At 36.2% G+C, this 17,802-nt stretch overlaps 1 protein-coding gene across 1 annotated transcript in view; it reads right to left on the reverse strand.

Annotated features, from left to right (window-relative positions):
• The window catches only part of LOC149799777 (uncharacterized), a 109,088-nt gene that overhangs the window by 81,833 nt on the left and 9,453 nt on the right, over positions 1-17,802 (reverse strand). The window contains exons 2-7 of the mRNA XM_089959163.1: positions 14,439-14,608; positions 8,848-8,922; positions 8,134-8,309; positions 5,638-5,760; positions 4,586-4,806; positions 1,776-2,001 (exon numbers count right to left, since the gene is read on the reverse strand). Coding sequence (XP_089815289.1) covers positions 1,776-2,001; positions 4,586-4,806; positions 5,638-5,760; positions 8,134-8,309; positions 8,848-8,922; positions 14,439-14,599 — 982 coding nt within the window. The 5' untranslated portion in view covers positions 14,600-14,608. The remainder of the gene's footprint in view (positions 1-1,775; positions 2,002-4,585; positions 4,807-5,637; positions 5,761-8,133; positions 8,310-8,847; positions 8,923-14,438; positions 14,609-17,802) is intronic.

Genomic DNA, 17,802 nt, shown 5'->3' on the forward strand with positions numbered 1-17,802 from the left:
TTTTATCCTTTGTGGGTTGGAGTGGGGATGTAAAACTAATTTAATTATTGTGATACTTATCTGGTACTATGCACTGCTCTCTTTTTCTGGAACTCAAAGTACCTAGACCAAGCTAATTATTTGCTCCTAAAATTGGAGCACCAAAATTGAAAAGAACATCATCACAATCTGTTTCATTATTTACATCCAACATACAGAATACCATCCCATTTAGACTTGAACCTAGATTACTTAAAACCAGAGTGAGGTGGCAGGAGGGAATCTTTGCAATATGAGCAGACAAGCGTTAGATAATTAAAATTAGTTTTACATCTCCCACCCACTCACAAACTATATTTAAGTAGCAGCAATACATTATGTTTTATTACTGCACTGCTGTGTTTACCAGTTAGGCAGGGCAGGGGCTTCAACAAATCTGGTATAGACTACTCTTGTGCTTACCGTTACAGTCAGAGTGTTCTTTACTGCAAGCTGGAAGAATGAAAAAATGTCTTTGCTCTGATGTACCAAAAACTGAAGGTAAAAAGAGAAGGCAACGTGATACAGCCAGAAGGCAGCTTTTGTAACATCATCCAAATTGAGTAATTGAAATAGGCCCAATATGTCGCAATATCCCAAATTTAATAGGCTTTTCGAATGAGAGGTCCTTCTAAGTGACGGACTGATAAACTCTCTTGATAGTAAGAACGAAACACCTGGAAAATTCTGACTGAATATATCAGAGGAACCCTCAGTAAGTAGGAAGAGACAATTCTGACCTTTCCTTCTAGTTTTATAAGACAAATCTTAAGAACCTAAGTGGAGTAATTAAAGGTAGCTGCCTCTTAGCCACAAACAAAGAACTTAAACCAAATCACAATTACCTTTATGGACCATAAACAATCCTTTTATACTATCCTTAATGATGCCAAGGAGAGCCAGAAAACAGTCTCATGGGTAAGGTTCTCGAAGGAAGCTTCCAGAGTGGTACAAATGTTAGCCAATAAGATGCCAGATCACCTCGTTAATATGCATGGATCCAGCTCATTACTGAACTTGTTCAACATCTTCATAATATAACCATATATTCAGGTAGTATCTATGTCTGATTGTAAAGATGGCTTCCTTGGTAACAACATGCTCAGCCAAATAAAATTAAAAATCACCTCATTTTTTATGCATGATCTTGCGAATCATGGAACCTGAAATCTTAAAATAAGCATATATACTAAGTTTAACTGAAAATGAACCAAAAACATGACCTCTTGATTGATCACAGCATGATAATCTGATGCAACACTAATATGTTTAGATCTTGTTTATATCATCCAGGATCTGAATAATACAATTTCACATTCCAGGTCTGAAGAAAATCTGATCAGAAATATGTACCACAGATTGACAACAAGCGATTGTTTATGTATCAACAATGGTCAATGCATGACTGATGTACAGCTGTACCTTAGTCCATTTGGCCAGGTGAGCAAGAATGTACTTTCTGCCCCCCTCCTCCTTTTAACTCTTATCTTAGAACCTAAGAAAAGTTATCAGGGCTTACCACCAACATTCTGGTCATATCAATTATGTCCTTCCACTTGTCCTTTTTAAAAATGCCTACTAACTACAATATTAAGACAAGCCTCTGTAGTATCATTAGTGTTCTGCTTTGAGTATACTGTTTCTAAACTGAAGGACGATTGTCAAATGGGCACAAAGCAAATAGGTTATCACTGTCTGCATTGTCCAATCGAACAAGAAAAGGTAACATTTCTTTTCTGACATTCTGATGGTTGTACCTGTGGATGTACATGAACTCTGTGTCTGGACGTCAGAGCGAGCTGTAACAGTCACAATGTTACTTGTATTTCCTGCTGTTGTACTCGTTGGGAGGATAATGGACTTGTTTGGCCCACCAGACACTTGAGTTGCTGAGGATGCTGTCTTCACAATAGGGACTGTGATAGACTTGTGGATTATGCTGGGAGTAGATTGACCACCACCACCACTGCTCACCACAATAACCTGGTGACAAGAAAAAGAAATTCTTCCTTTATTTTTAAATGTAAGCTAAAGATCATGTCAAGGGAATATTGACGAAATTCAAGAAGTGGAAATAAAAAGTACTGTAAATATTTAATTCAATGTTATCTTTTAATTTTGCTTCCATTTAAATAATTAACTCTACCAATGTATCAATCATCAAAGACAGGAAAGAAATCACTGATGCTTTCTGTGAATAACATCACATCACATCCCTCACAAGTGGCCATATTTTATTTTAATATGTATCCAGAACCAATATTTAATTCATATGGTACGGTATGTAATCCAATTATCTGTACCAATACCTGTTTCCTGATATGGTTTTGTTACTGAAAGAAGTGCTGGCTAAAGTACATGTATCACTAATGTTATATCATTATCTATAAAAGACAACATTTACAGAAAATGGCATCAGCAATGTTGTGATAGAATTTTGGGCCTCAAGTTCTTCTCTTTGATGATTACAACTCTGTGTGTGTGTGATATGAATTTTTAATGTACCTTTAACAAGTTTTCAATCATACTGCTACGATGTCTGCAGACTGACAGTTTATGGGGATGTCTAGTACTATGGTTATCATGCCACAAAAACGAAGCATGATGTCCCACCCAGTCACATTATCCTGATGCCAGGCCGACCAATCCTAACACTAATACCTTAATCTCAGCACCTAGAGAGGCAGCTGCTAGTACCATTTTTATAAGTCTTTGTTATGACTCGGCTGGGGTTTGAACCCACGATCTCAGACATCCGAGGCAGTTACTCTAGCCACTAGGCCACGAGTGGTCCATGACCCGACATAAATGTCAAGATCATAACATGGTCAGCATTGCTAAATGTAGATTGTGGATTAACACACAGAGAAATTAGCCTTAAACACAACAGGGTACCAGACAAAGACCCAAAAATCATGTGACTTTACACGAATCACTTCCTTTGTAAAGAAGGCATTTTGTCCATTCTACAATAGTTTCATTTGCATAATTAAACTGCAGTACTGTACAATTAGCAACAAATCATTTCAACACTTAAATATGTCAATATGTAAATGGAGATTTATTACTATGGAAGAAAACATTAAAATTATTCAACTCAAACTATATGGGGTACTTCAGTGGGTGGGGGGGACTTGTCAAATAATTTTATGTTGAAAGGACTCAAATAAACATTGTTGTAACAGATAAAGAGAATATTCAGAAGCAGTCAGAAAATGGAGCAAATGGAAAGAGAATTAAGTATGTATGAAGATTTAAATCACATTTATGAATGGTTTTCGATGTGCATCACAACAATACCCCATTTGCATTTCACACTTATGAAAAGAATAAGAACTAATTAATGTTCATAAGAGAAGTACCTTTAAGTAATTAATGTTACTGTTAAATGAAGATATTAAATGCTTTGAAGTTATATGTAGCTTTCATACTAAATACATGACATACACTTCTACCAAAAATTTAGCCCCCCTCTGGAAAGGCCACATGTCTTATAAGGCCACTTTCCTGGTGCAGAAGATGTTTACCTTAGAAAGTGATAGCACAGGTAGAATCAATGAAGAATGGAGTTCCAACGCTAAGGATGCTGTTGTAAAGTAAACTCACCTGTATGTAACAGAAATTATGGAATCATACATATATAAGGAGTTTCTTAAGGGCACAAATACATGCACACAAATAAATATCATAGCCTGAACCTATCTTGTGAAGTTGTCTAGGCCACCTATGCGAGTGACTCAGTGTTTTTTAAATAAGATGGAATGCTTATGCCTATTATGTGTGATGATGATTAAGTGTTAGCAAATTGCAAAGTCAGCATACAAAGAGAAAAACTCCAACTTGTAAGAATATATCTTCCATGTAGATTCTGAATTGTGCAAGGCCTTTCATGACGAGATCATGCTTCTTGGCACAAGAGGAAATAGTAACTGAAGGGTTCATGGTTTTTTTTGCCACCAAGCTTTATACCCAAGGGGAGATTACTCTGCCCAACTGCCATCTAGGTTAGAAGACAGCTTTTAGCTCCCTTTAGCTAAAAGTAGTATTTGGGAGAGCTGGATTTGCAAGGTAATAGTAATTCTCCTAAGGTATTATTATTGGGTAACATATTTAAAGCGGAAAAAGGAAGTAGTGCTCATAAAGATGCATTCCCAAATTTCATGATTCTATATGGGACATTATGGACACAGTATGTGAAAAACCTACATGGTTATGAACTAAATGCAATGACCTAACCTAAGCCAGTAAAATGTTAAACATAGGTCACAGTGACTCATTCTGGTAATTTTTTTACTTTTTACTGCAACAAGTGATTACTAAGTAATGATTAAGATGAGGTGTGATTGTCATAATTTTGGCATCATAACTGGGTATATTATTTACTGATTGATGTGTAAATTGTTACCTTGCACCTTTGTTAATGACTACCACCATTATCCAATGCACAAGGTGAAACAAATGCTATAACTGATCTAATTTTTTCATGATACAAATCAAACACAGCAGATATGGGCAACACTTTCTGACCCAACCATAAATAGGGGTATAATTACAACTGTCAGTGTACCTTCTGTGTTTGACTTCCACTGGTAACAACCCTAGGCTGTCCCTGTGGACTCTTGCTGATAGTAATTTTCATGGGGGACATGCTGGTGCTACTGGCTGCTGTGGTTGTAAAGGTCACCTGGTGCACAGGGGTTCCAGTGGGGGAAACAAGACTTTCTGTAGAGGTGCTCCTTCTCCTCTTCCGTACTTGGACATCTTCGTCATCCTCAGTGTTCAGGCCACCTAAGAAAAGGTTGTTGCATAATGTAATTATCAGACAGTGTTTCCTCACACTAATACTGTACATGGGATCTACAGAAGTAATCTGCATTATTAGTAAAGCTCCCTTATAACAAGGTACTGAAAAATCAGAACAGAAGTAAATGCTTTTTGTAAAAATTCAGTGAAGGGCATTTGGACTTATTTTTCAGATGCACTTATTGACTCTCAACACAAAAAGGGGTTTTTTTTCCCAACATATCAGTCCATCAACAAGTCTAAAAATGCATCTTGTGTAAACATTCTTTTTAACTGAACATATGTTGTCAAGAATTTACATGTTCCTACATCACCAGCTGACCTGGTGTATGGAGCATTACTTTACAATTATTTTCCATCCTGATCTTTTACATGTTCCCTTACTTAGACACACACACACACACACACACACACACAGATATTGTTTGTTTGTTGTAAAAGTAATGAAAATGTATAAAATCATGTACCAAAAATTGACAATAGGGTCCACATTTCTTAAACTCCTCACTTCTGTAATTCACTTTGGTGACATAGTTTTCCAGCCTGATTGGGAAGCATAAGCACAAAGTACATGTATATATGATTTACATGTAGAGAATGAATGGAGTGCATACATTTTAATATTTATAATGAAATCTGACTTTCTGCATTATAATCATAAGTTCTGTTTTGAAAACAGTTACAACTGTTTCTGATCTAACATTCTGGAGTAACTCTTTCCAAAGCACAGTAAGAGAGTACATGAATAATTTGTTAAATGTCCGTGGAACAGTTTTATATGACCAGATTCAATATATACAAGTTTAAGAAACAAACCTTTAATGTGTATAGACATTCCACTTGGCAAAACCACAACATTAGAAGTAGGACTGGATGGTCGGGAGAGTCGATTTCCTCCTCCACTGTTGGACTGAGGTGGGGTGGTGGCTGAAACTCCAACTGTAATGTTAAGTTATGATGACCAAATCAACAAGGAAAATTTCCAAAATTCGCATTTAACACTGACAAATTCTTCTAGGATCAAGAGTGTTCATTGCGACTTAAGAATGTAAGCTCATGATGCAATTATCTGGTGAAAAAATTATTCCAGAACTTGAGAAACAAGATTATACACATAATATTCACTATATATATATATATATATATATATATATATATATATATATATATATATATATATATATATGTATATTCCATGCCTTGCTCATCAAACATAAAGTTTAATTTGCATACTTAGAGAGTTCACAGCTGATACACTCCAGTGACCATAAAAGGCAGGGTGAAACAACTGCTTGGTTAATAAACGCATAGCTTCTTACCGTGATAGGCAGGTGACTGCTTATTACACAACATTTATATAGGAAATTTGCCAGGGGGAAAATTAGAATGGCTGTTGTGACCAAGTGACCACTGAACTTAGGTCACCGTTAGGACACAGTTACTTCTAGGAATTCAAGATAAAAGCATATTTCTTCCTTTAGAGTGACGAGGACCAGCTTTGATATTCATTAACGATAACAATATTTTCAAATTAGCTGCTTTGGTAGACATACTGGATGTCAACTTGGCACCATTTTCATTTAGAACCAACAAGACATAGTAAGAATTATTTCAGTGGAAACCTCATGTTGCCATGACTTTCCATTTTGGAGGTGCAACAATAACAAGATTTTCAAGACAGATGCCATGGTGACCATATTCAATATAAGAACGCCACCATTTCTATTTAGTACCAGCTAGTCATACGATTTTCAAGATGGCCATTGTGGAAGTCATATCAGAAGCCAGATCCACACCATTTTCATTTACAATCAGTATAACATCATAAAAGACTTTCAGAAAAAACAACATGCTGATATGACCATTCATTCAGTAGAAATTGTGACAAGATTTTCAAGCTGGCGACTGGCACACACACACGCACTGAGTGTCTGAATGACACCACTAGGAGCAACTAGACATCCTAAGAAATTATTTAGCCAAAACCCATGTTAATATGATCATTTATTATGAGGGTGGTGATACAGTGTATCCCCTAGGGGTGCTAGACCGAGAGTCAAAAATATCATAGGTGTCAAAACTGGGTGTCAGACTGAGTAAAAAAACAAACTCTGGTATCAAAACTGGGGGTGAAATTACAAATTTAGGGGTCTCTGAAGCGCAAACAAGTGTAAAGGGAAACACTGTGACATTGTCAAGATGGCTGCTGTGGTGGCCATATTGGATGTCAGATTGGCACCATTTTTATTCTGAACAAACCCATGAGAAGTCTTTTAATGAAAACCCATGACAATATTAGTTTTCATTCAGGAAGATTATCAATAATAAGATTTTCAAGATCACTAGTGTAGTGACCATACTTGACATAAGGTCAGCATCATTTTCATTTATATACAACTAGATGTCATAACAAGTCATTCCATGAAAAGCCAATGTAGAGATAATCATTTCAGGAGGATTATAAATAACAAGGTTTTTATGATATCAGCCAATTTTTGTTTCAGCCCAACAAGACATCATAAGAAACCTTTCAGTGAAAACCTTAGGTTGATATAACCATACATTAAGGAAGAGTAGCGATAACATGGTTTTCCAAGATTGCCACTGTGGTGTCATATTGGATATTAGACCAGCCCCATTTTTCCCTTAGAACCTACTAGACATCATGAGAAGTCTTCATTTGATAACAAGATTTTCAAGATGGCTGCTGCAATGGTCATAGTGAACATCAGATCGACCCCATTTTCATTTAGGACCCACTAAACATCATAAGAAATCTTTTGTGAAAATCCACCACTCATATCCTTTTCCATTCAGTAGGAGTTGTAATGCCAAGATTTTCAAGATAGCTACAGGGATGGCCATATTAGCTGTCCAAGTGACACTATTTTCATCTAGGACCAACACAACTATTTGATGAAAGTGTATGTTTTGTAGCACTCTTCCAAGTAGATTAGGATTAGTAGTGGTAACAAACTTGCTCCAGACAGATGATAGATGTCGACACAACAAAAAATCCCCAGGAGAGCTAATAAAAAGATTAGAAACTTAAATGGAATCAAATATATGAATGTAAAACATTTGTCCATGTTCAATGGATTCTGATTTTATCCCTGCTGTACACGTGTTGTGTCATGAAGGAAAAATAATAATGAAAGTCCAATCAAAACTACAGACCTGATACAACAAATTATGTACATTAAAAATGCAATCAAGTGACAGTATAGCCTAATGGACAAGAATTAAATATTGTGGCCATTTTCTGATACTTAACGACATTCCTATTAATATACATATAAATGTTCAACCTACCATCTTTGTTTGTAGTCATAGAAGGACTGGGCAGGGAAGCATTTTTCTCTGCCTGCAGATTGGCAGCTTGGTTGGCCGTCACAGTAAATGCAGTTTGTGGCACCAGTCTTGGCATGATAGGTATAAGTCTCCTGCCCTCAATTAACCACTCCGAGATTGCATTTGAACCTGCCACACTAGAAACAATACATATCCAATACATTCATTGGTTTTTCAAAACATCATTTTACAATATATACTTTATTAACACATGGATGTGAACCCTGGAGGATACATAAATACGTTTTTCCCCAAGATTTTATCACCAAAAATTCACCAACACAATTCAACAGTCCTCAAGCTAGAAACTCACTTACTGGTGTCAAAGGCAAATCTTTGCAGCATGTATACACAGCATGGAACCAATCTTAAACCCAAAATCTGGATTCAGACAAAAGGTGGACTTTTAATATGGATTTGTTATTTCAACTGAGGTATCAAATAAAGACTTAAGATGTGTGACTGTAAAGATTAGTAGTCTCTTGAGGTGGTCTGCATCAATGGGTCAATAAAATTTTTTTAAATGAAAACAAAACAATCTCCGATTTGGCAACTTCCTTCATGGAAAACTGCAATTATGTGTATATGATGAAAAGCAAACATGAACTATGGTTTTATTTCTTCACGAATCCCTGAAAGGAAATGTTTTTAAAAGTTTTATTAATAAAAACTTACTTGTCAGCAATTGTTGCCAATTTTTCATCATTGACAGCTCTTCTTATTTCAGCTCTATGTCGCTCAGTGGAAATACTGCCAATAAGAATAACAACAATCATAATTTAATTATAACAAACGTTTAATTGAAATAAAAAGTGAAACCAGACATCTTAATAACACTAATATGTAGTGCAAAAAAGCAAATGGTACTATTGGGTGTGTGTGTCTTACTAACCTCCTGTTATTTGCATTGCTTTCCCTTTCCAGGATATCTCTTATAACTTGAACGAAAGCTATAGGACATTTGAGCCAGGAGGGATGACAGAATCTTCACAGTAGTAGCAGGCAAGTATTTCATAATTTAAAAAAAAAATAGTTTTAGTACCCCCAAAATGTACCACTAGAAACTACATTTTAATAACAGCATTATGTAATGAGCTACTTTTGCATTGCTGAAAACATTTAAAAGAAATAACTGCACTTACCCTTACAGTAGGCATGTTGACTACTGTTTGCTGGTAAATGGCTTCTTCCTTCATGTCATGCTGCTGTAGTTGGACCAAATGAAAATAATACCACTGCACTGTTACACCAAGAGTGAAAGTAGACAAAGGTAGTGTGAGAGCACCTGGAGGCCATTCTTATAAAGTCATCTAATGTGGAGTGATTCAAGCTAGACCAAGATGCAGAAATAACCCTAGCAACATGAAACTAATTCACACAAAAGCTCCCTCTGTGTGATGGACTGATAAGCTTTCCTAGATAGGAGGACAATCAACTTGGAATGGAGGCTGTCAAAATATGAGAGAACCTTGAGAAGGGCAAGAGATGCTTCTGACCTTCTTTATACCTTTAAAGGAAGCAAAATAAAACCATAAAACCCCACTGTATATATAGAATGGAGTGGGGTTCAGAAGCATACATTTGGACTCCCAATCTAGCCACCCACACAGGTAGTGGCGAAAACTAGTCCACAGAGGGATCCAACCGATAATGGGTTTCTGCATGGTTTCAAGTTTTCCCTGGAGCATATACTGGAGAAAGCATAAGCAAAGTCTCCCAAGGGGAACTAATTCCACAGCCAAGTTCAAAGTTCCCAGGAGAGAAAAAAGTAATAATGGGCTGACAACAAAGTCTTGCCCACAAGACTTGCTGTGAACACCAGATTCTGTCAGTGTATCCCCCAGGGGTGTAAAACTGAGGGTACAAAAAAAAACCTAGGTGTCAAACTGGGGGTCAAATAAAAAATGTGGGGGTCAAAAATGTACTGACAAATTTTCATACGACTCGTACTTTTTCAGCTTGAAATAGGATATTGCAACTTGCACAACATACTCTCTCTCTCTTTCTCTAAACATGCAAATACACCAACACGCACAATTAACAAACAAATGCAGTGTCCATTCAAAGAATAATTTTATTAGTTCATTTTTCTTTTAAAGTCATACTTTTAACAGTCTCCTCAACAATATTATAGCCCAACACATTACATATAAGCCAATACAAAAAGCCAAATAAATCTTTTTAACCAAATGGGAGTTAATTTACTGCCTTTCATCAAATGTGTACTATCATAGGTTTCATTGTACTTCATCCTAGAACACATTTATCTAAATATCAAGGAGGATACTGATTCATATTCTTTCTAATAAGCTACACAAATAACGCATTTGTCTCTGCAGGTTTACTGATTTCTATGTTGTGAAATAATGTCTTAGGTTATAATGTGTTCTCCAGATATCTTATGGCGAACGAGGGCCTATTTTTAAAAATTCTAAAATCCTGTCATGAAAGGATTATTCACTTTTGCAGTCTTTGCAATCACGCGATCAGAAGTCACACCGTTTATCATGATGAATATTCCAGTCATGGGATTAATTTTCTCCATTTTTGATTAAAGTTAGATCCACAGTTACTCTTTTGTGTTCTGCTTCTTTCACTTTCTTCGCTAATGCTTTTTAGTGCACGACGTTTTAATCTGGCGATCACTTTCTAGTGCAACGAGCCTTGATGTTAAATATCTAGAACAGCTTGCTGAGCTCAATGGTAATCGTGAGAAGCTCGCGAGATTAGGGGAAGCTACTCTGTCATAACATTGCCTATGCTAGTCTGGTTCATTGTTTATATGTTCCCTGCATTGCACTTTGCTATACGAATAGAGGAGCGCAAGACTGGGAGCAAACAAAGCGGGTAACCAGTCAATGCCTATACGCTAAGTATATACGATGCCATCCATCGTCCAATGCATTGGGTATTAAATAAATCATGATCATATTATGAAAATCCTTTGCGTCAAAAAAACGCACAGTAACAAAATGTGTGCGTCAATTTTCTCCAGCGTGCATCCCTGACGCACAAATGTGCGTAAAGGGAAACACTGTTCTATGCAATCATATCTGATGAAATATGAACCTTGATTGGTGAGGAAATTCCTCTCCACATCATAAGAAGGGACAAGATCTTACGTCCCTAGGTTGGGGATTATATAGAGATGAGTCAACGTAACCAACACAGGGAAAAGTCCTTCTGTGGAGAACCTCTGAAAGCACCATGCATAAACCATTTGTTGAAACACTGAAGGATGGGCCCCCTGAAGACATAAAATGCACCACTATTGCCCCATCGACATGGTAAAGATTCTAGTGGCAGAGACAACGGCTGAATGGGAGAGCTCAGAGATGAAATACCTCATGGTAAAGATATCCTGGACATTTATGAAGACTGGACATTCATAGGGTTTTACAGTGTTCCTAACCAAGATTATTGTCTTCATAAATCTGTTAAAGGTGGAAAGAATAATTAGGAGTTCAACTTTCCAACATTTTAGATGCAAAAAAGTTCCATATGTTTGGTTCATTTCTGCACTACTATTCATCATGAAAGGGTGTATACCTCTTCCCCCAGCTGAACTGGTCTGGATTGGGGTCCACAAAAGAGGATGATGTTCCTGAAAATGAAGCTAGAAAACATTTAAAGCATAACTAATCAACACTTCGCACAACATGCCAAACCAAGCCGCTGAAAATAGGTCTAGTTGGGCACTTACAGGAATGCTGGGAAGAGAAAAAGGCTGTCTGAGATGATGCAACTAAATATAGCTGATTACCTCCCTCCTTAGGGAAGGGAGAAAAGCCCAATGACATTCTCCTCTGCCTTCTTATGTTAGGAAAGCAAAAACACCTTAGCCTTGTGATTTTTTTAAGAGGTATACTGACTGATAATACTTATTGATATACCCCCTCGCCTTAGCCCAGTTCTAGTGTTGTAGCGAAATGTATTCATCAAGACATCAGTGGCTAGGCAGAGTTTTGATATCAATTACGTTGACAAACAAACTCTTGCCTATTCACAAGCATGTGTTTTGATAGCTGACTGACCATTAACCCTTTCCCAAGTAAGGTAGCAACCATCACTGCCCAATTTCCGCATGCTATCCTTTGATGATAAGAACATACAAACTTGTGTTTTAAAACTTTAACAATAGGGTGCAAATAGCAATTTGTGTTTTAAGATCAGATTCGGTGATCTGGATATATATTAACTGCCTGTTGTACTCTATTTCATCATAAAATTAGTTTAAAACTGTAAGTGAACCAGTATGCCTAACAAGAAATGGCGGACATCGCTAAGTCTGTGATGTACCAGTTTATTAGACATCTGTTTTCGTAAATCATCAATCAAATATATTCAGAAAAATGTATAATTCATTAAAAGCAAAGCCTAGGTATTATTTTATTAAAAATTTAACTTTAAAATGCAAATAATGTAGGTCAGAAATGTAAGTGACAATCCTATGTTGTGGAATTGACGAGATGCGTTGTAAGGTCTAAGTTGTTTTCTCACCTGAAACATATTTGTGAAAATACAGAAAAAGCCAGCAAAGCAGATACTATTTAACCATTGCCTAAAATTACTACAAGTACACAGACAAATAAATAAACTATAAATTTTATCCTGTCAATGGACTGTTGTAATCAAGTTATGTTAAAGTGAGTGATTACTTACAAAAACCTCTCCTAAAAATAGATGCACTCGCGTCTGTATTGAGTCTGTAGGAAAGAAGGGTTTAGTTTGTATACTGACTATACAGGAGACATGTCTAATTTTATGCATTTTAGTGTGTTATGTATGAATAGTTATGGTAACGTTTTATCTGCAAAGAAGAAACGAGGATGAACAGTATGATCTGAAGACATCTGTGAATTTGCCCTCAAGTACATGGTACAGGGGTTGTTTCAAACACAATTAGAAATTTTTGAAAGTGCCATTATTATGACCTTTTTTTTACAAAATGGATTAAGTTGATTAAGCATTTTTACTCACTTGAAATCACAGTAATATAATCTGGTTACTCAGTAAAATTTGTTAACGTAGTTTCTGTTATTCTCTTTTAGAGTCATATGGCCAAAATAACTCAGAAAACGTTCTATTTGTTGTTGTTGTTGTAAGGTTTAATGCCATTTTTCAGCACATGATAGGCTATAAATGGCAGCCAGTATTATTGATGGAGGAAGAACCCAGGAAAACCCCAAAAAGAACCACCAACCCACAAGAAGTTACTGGCAAGCTTTCTCACATACTGTTGTATTTGAAAGTATTGCTTAATTCAATGTTAAATGCAAATATGAATCCTGGGAAATAGAGGGCTTAATTCAAATAAGGGAACATATAAGTGTGTGTGTGTGTATATATACATATATATATATATATTGTTTCTTGCTTTGCGTCCACTTCTCCCTGTTGAGCTCATACTTCTCCCCATTCTGTCCAAAAGGAGAAGTGACATTTCCCTAAAACCCAGGTCAAGCTTGACCCCTGAAGGGGACTGCAACTTTTGCTGGTGGGACTCCTAGTTTAAAATCCTAGCGAGAACTCGGACAGTTAAAGTACATAGCATCAATAAACAGGACTGAACAGACTCTAGTTAAAGAAAATTAATATTAAATTTTAAAATTACGTTTTATAGTTAATTTAAAATGAGTGAATTTAACAAACAATATGCCAATCACCAGTCTTAACCAATTTTAAAATTTTGGTCTCAGATCTAAGGCAGACCGGTATGAACTGCAAACAGACAGATGAACCTTTGCAAAAAGCAGGATAAGACAGGCATTTGGAATAAAGAGTGGTCTCGATACAAAAATAATAGCTCCGTTTAGCACCAAAAAAAAGAAGGAAAAAAAGAACTCCAACTTTTACCCTTCTGCTCATGCGCAAGCCAAATAGCCAATGAAAACAGATGCTTCTAACACAACTAGGCAGTATGTTACTGAACGATCACCTGGGATTTGGTGTTTTCGGATCTATTCAGAAATAGCTTTCAAAATGTGTTTCCTACTCGAATTTAAGGCAAAAACGACAAAAACCTCCAGGGGTTAATGTGTTAATAAAGTAGTTCTCTGAATTTGGAGTTTGCATTGATTTATTTATTTTTTCCTGTCTTTTGTTTATGTTTATGTACTGGGGTAAATATTCCCATGTCATACTTAGCTGTTCAACTGGTCACTGGTTTAGGCAGACCTAGCAGAGTCCTACAGGTCCTGGACCAGTGAGTCAAACACAAAATTTTCAGGCCATGCATATAAAAATTATCAATTAAACAGGACTACCTCAAAGTGTTCTGCAAGTCCAACAACAGCTTTTTTTTCTCTTTGGAAAGATCCCCCTGGGCCCGGAAAGCTGACACAGTGGCAGAATATGCTTCCAATTCTATACGACGCAATATACGCTTGCACTCATCACGGGTCATGTCCAGTAATTCTGGCCACATCTTGTATGGCTTATGAAAAAAAAGAAGATATAAACATTTTAGTAGTTCATCAGTGAAAAGAAGGCACACCATTCTCTATGGACTGATTTTAAGTTTTTTTTGTATGAAACATTAACTTTTCCAATCGTGTTCATATCTGATATGCATGCATATGTGGAAAAAATAACTGTCAATTTGTTAACTATCCCAGTGTTTTATTTACAAATGGCTTCATGTAAGTGATTTGACTCATCAAGACAAAAATCAATGAGTCAGAACTAAAACCAGAGCCTTATTCAAGCCAATGATCAGCTTTTAGTAGCTTTTAAAAGATAATCATACTGTTTAAATACTCAATGAAAGTATTACTTATATAATGTGACTAAACCAACATAGCAATTCCCTTGCCAGAAGCATCTGAACATTCTATATTTGTTAAAAATCTTGCTTATGGTTTCATCTCATCTGGAATAATCTGAGCGTATAAGACAAGTTGATTATTGTTGGCATATGTCGGTGATTTTCATCTGCCACTGCTGTCACAAACGACAAATTTTGCAAGTCACGTATAAGACTATCCTTAACAATGTTTGATAGACTCTCCAGTAACTCTGAACAGGTAGCAGCCAAGTCATAATGATTGGGCAGAATTCACAAAAATGCCAATGGCATCAATTTTTTCAGTCACCAAGTCATGTATGAAATTAACAAGAGATTTGTATTTTAAAAAAGGGATGTCTTCTACACTCAGGCAATGTACAAACTTAAGTAGCACTTTCACTGTTATGTCCTATTTGGAAGAATGTTTTTGCAAGCCTGCATTCAAATCTGCCTGGTGCTGTGGACCTTCAATCAGCAGTTTGAGTTCTGGCAACCCAGCATGCCTTGCCAGTGTACTGTTCTGAAAGTTATTGTATTTTTGCACATTTGGTCATAGGTTTTTTTAACCTCTGTACATATATGGCAAAACAGAAAGGTATCTTCACTGTCAAATTCTTTTTTGTTTAAATGTAGCAAGCTGTGTTTTCAACCATTGCTGCACAAAATACATTTCATCTTATGAGTAACCATTACCTCACCTTTGGATGATGAAGGCTCCACTGGTTCAATAACAATACTACTATCATTGGTCAGTCATAAACAAGGTCCAAAAGACAATTTTGTTTGTTTTGGATCTATTTTTAATTTTTTTGCCTTGGATGCCATTTTTAGTGGAATGCTGACAGCATCTTGGAACAAAGCAAAGGCACACAACTGAGCGAATGGAAATTGTTGCTCGATGCGTGACAAAGGTGTGCATAAAATAGTCGTTTCTCATGAGAATCACTTTAAATCACATGTTTATTTTCCGACTCTTTCTTGGATATGGTTATTATATGGTTCTAACATCTGTTGCTACAAGTGATGCGACAGTTACAGGTCACATGAGGACAGCTCCAAGCTCCACACTGAGTTGAAACCCTGTGTATTATGATAACATTAGCATTTTCCCTGTTTGGGAGAGTTGTAATCTAGCCATCAAAATAGTTAGACCAAACATTAATTTTGTGTTAATCAGAAAAACATAATATTGGGGTGCATCAATTTACGTACTGGCAAAGCTTTTTAGACCGAACCTTTGTTTTCTGTTCATCAGCAAAACATAACATTGGGATGTGTCAATTTACGTACCAGTGACGAGTTTTGTGTGTCAAATTAGAAAAGTCTCGCATGGGTAGATAAAACATTGCTATCCATCACCAAAAATGCTTTACACAGATTCTTCATCATCTTCTTGTGTCTCTTTTAATTTATTTATCCCATCTGCCCCCTCCTCCATTTTATTCTTGTGCTTTTTGCTACTCTGATGGTTTTTAAATATCTGATTCAGATACTAAGGCTACAATATTTACAAATAAAAACAGATTAGTTTACTGCCTGTAAACATTGACATAACCGATAACTATATAAGCAAACATACATGTCTTACACCTGGTGTTAGCCAATACACATGTGCATCCTAAGCATTGTACATTTTTTGATCATTTCAATATATGCAACAGTACATAACAAGATCCCAATGATCCTTAAGATGTTTTATCTAACTCATTAAATATAAGCTACATACTAAATCCTATCATAATAATAGATACAAATATACAGAGAAAATAAAACATTCACTAGCTAAGCAAGGTTCAGAATGCATATTGTCTATGGTTTACAGATAAATAGCTGTCAGATAACAGTAACCTTCTTTTAAAATATCATATATGAAAGACAACTTCATTAAAAATAAAATATATGAATTTCATTTGGAAGAGAAATGTCTTTATGTTTCAAAACAGCATAAAGATGCATCTAATGTATCTTCTAGCGCTTATATATTTGCTAATTCACTCAATAACTGATTTTATTTAGAAAACACCCAGCAACAGGAAATGTTCTCTTGTTACATTTTGCCAATTGTTTACCATAAACCAACCAAAAAGCTTGTTCATCTTTATCTCTGCATTCAACTATTACCAGTAATGAGAGTAACCATATATGCATTCAACCATTACCAGTAATTAGAGTAACCTGATATGCACAAAGCAACATATAGCCTTCTATTATTGATTTGACAAAAGAGAATTTCCTGCTTCCTGTCAGTGTCATAAATATGCGATGAATTTCATGGGTTAAAGCTTTTGTTAAATATCATCAGTAGCACACAAGAATGAAGCAAGGGCTAACATGAACAACCATTCCAGTGGCCTAGTGGTCAGAGCATCCGCCTCGAATGCAGGAGGTCGCAGATTCGAATCCTGGCTGAGTCGTACCAAAGATTTATAAAAATGGTACTAACAGCTGCATTACGAGGTTACTGTTAGGACTGGTTGACCTGGTATCAGGATGTGACTGGGTGAGACCAGGGCCTTTATTTCCTAATGGCAAGTAGATCAGCAGTGGTTCATCAATAATGACCAAGGCATAATCTCTTTATGATGCACATAGTACAAGAAGACCTTAAAGTACTTCCTTTGTTTCACTTTTGGGTGAGTATGAAATTGGTCCAAGGGAGATCATGTTACAAGTCAGACAGTAACAATGTTGTTATTACCATGGCAGTTGGTTGAATTGTTCAGATAAATATGGAGTTAACCATCTCTCCAAATGGTTTAGTCAAGTGTTTTATAGTACTACAACAAAAGTATGCATCATGGTTGCCAACACAGGCTGATCCAATAGAAGATCTGAACCTGCAA

The sequence above is a fragment of the Sinohyriopsis cumingii genome, chromosome 5 (assembly GCF_028554795.1).
Source record: "Sinohyriopsis cumingii isolate HCF-2022 chromosome 5, ASM2855479v2, whole genome shotgun sequence".
Classification (NCBI taxonomy): Eukaryota; Metazoa; Mollusca; class Bivalvia; order Unionida; family Unionidae; genus Sinohyriopsis; species Sinohyriopsis cumingii.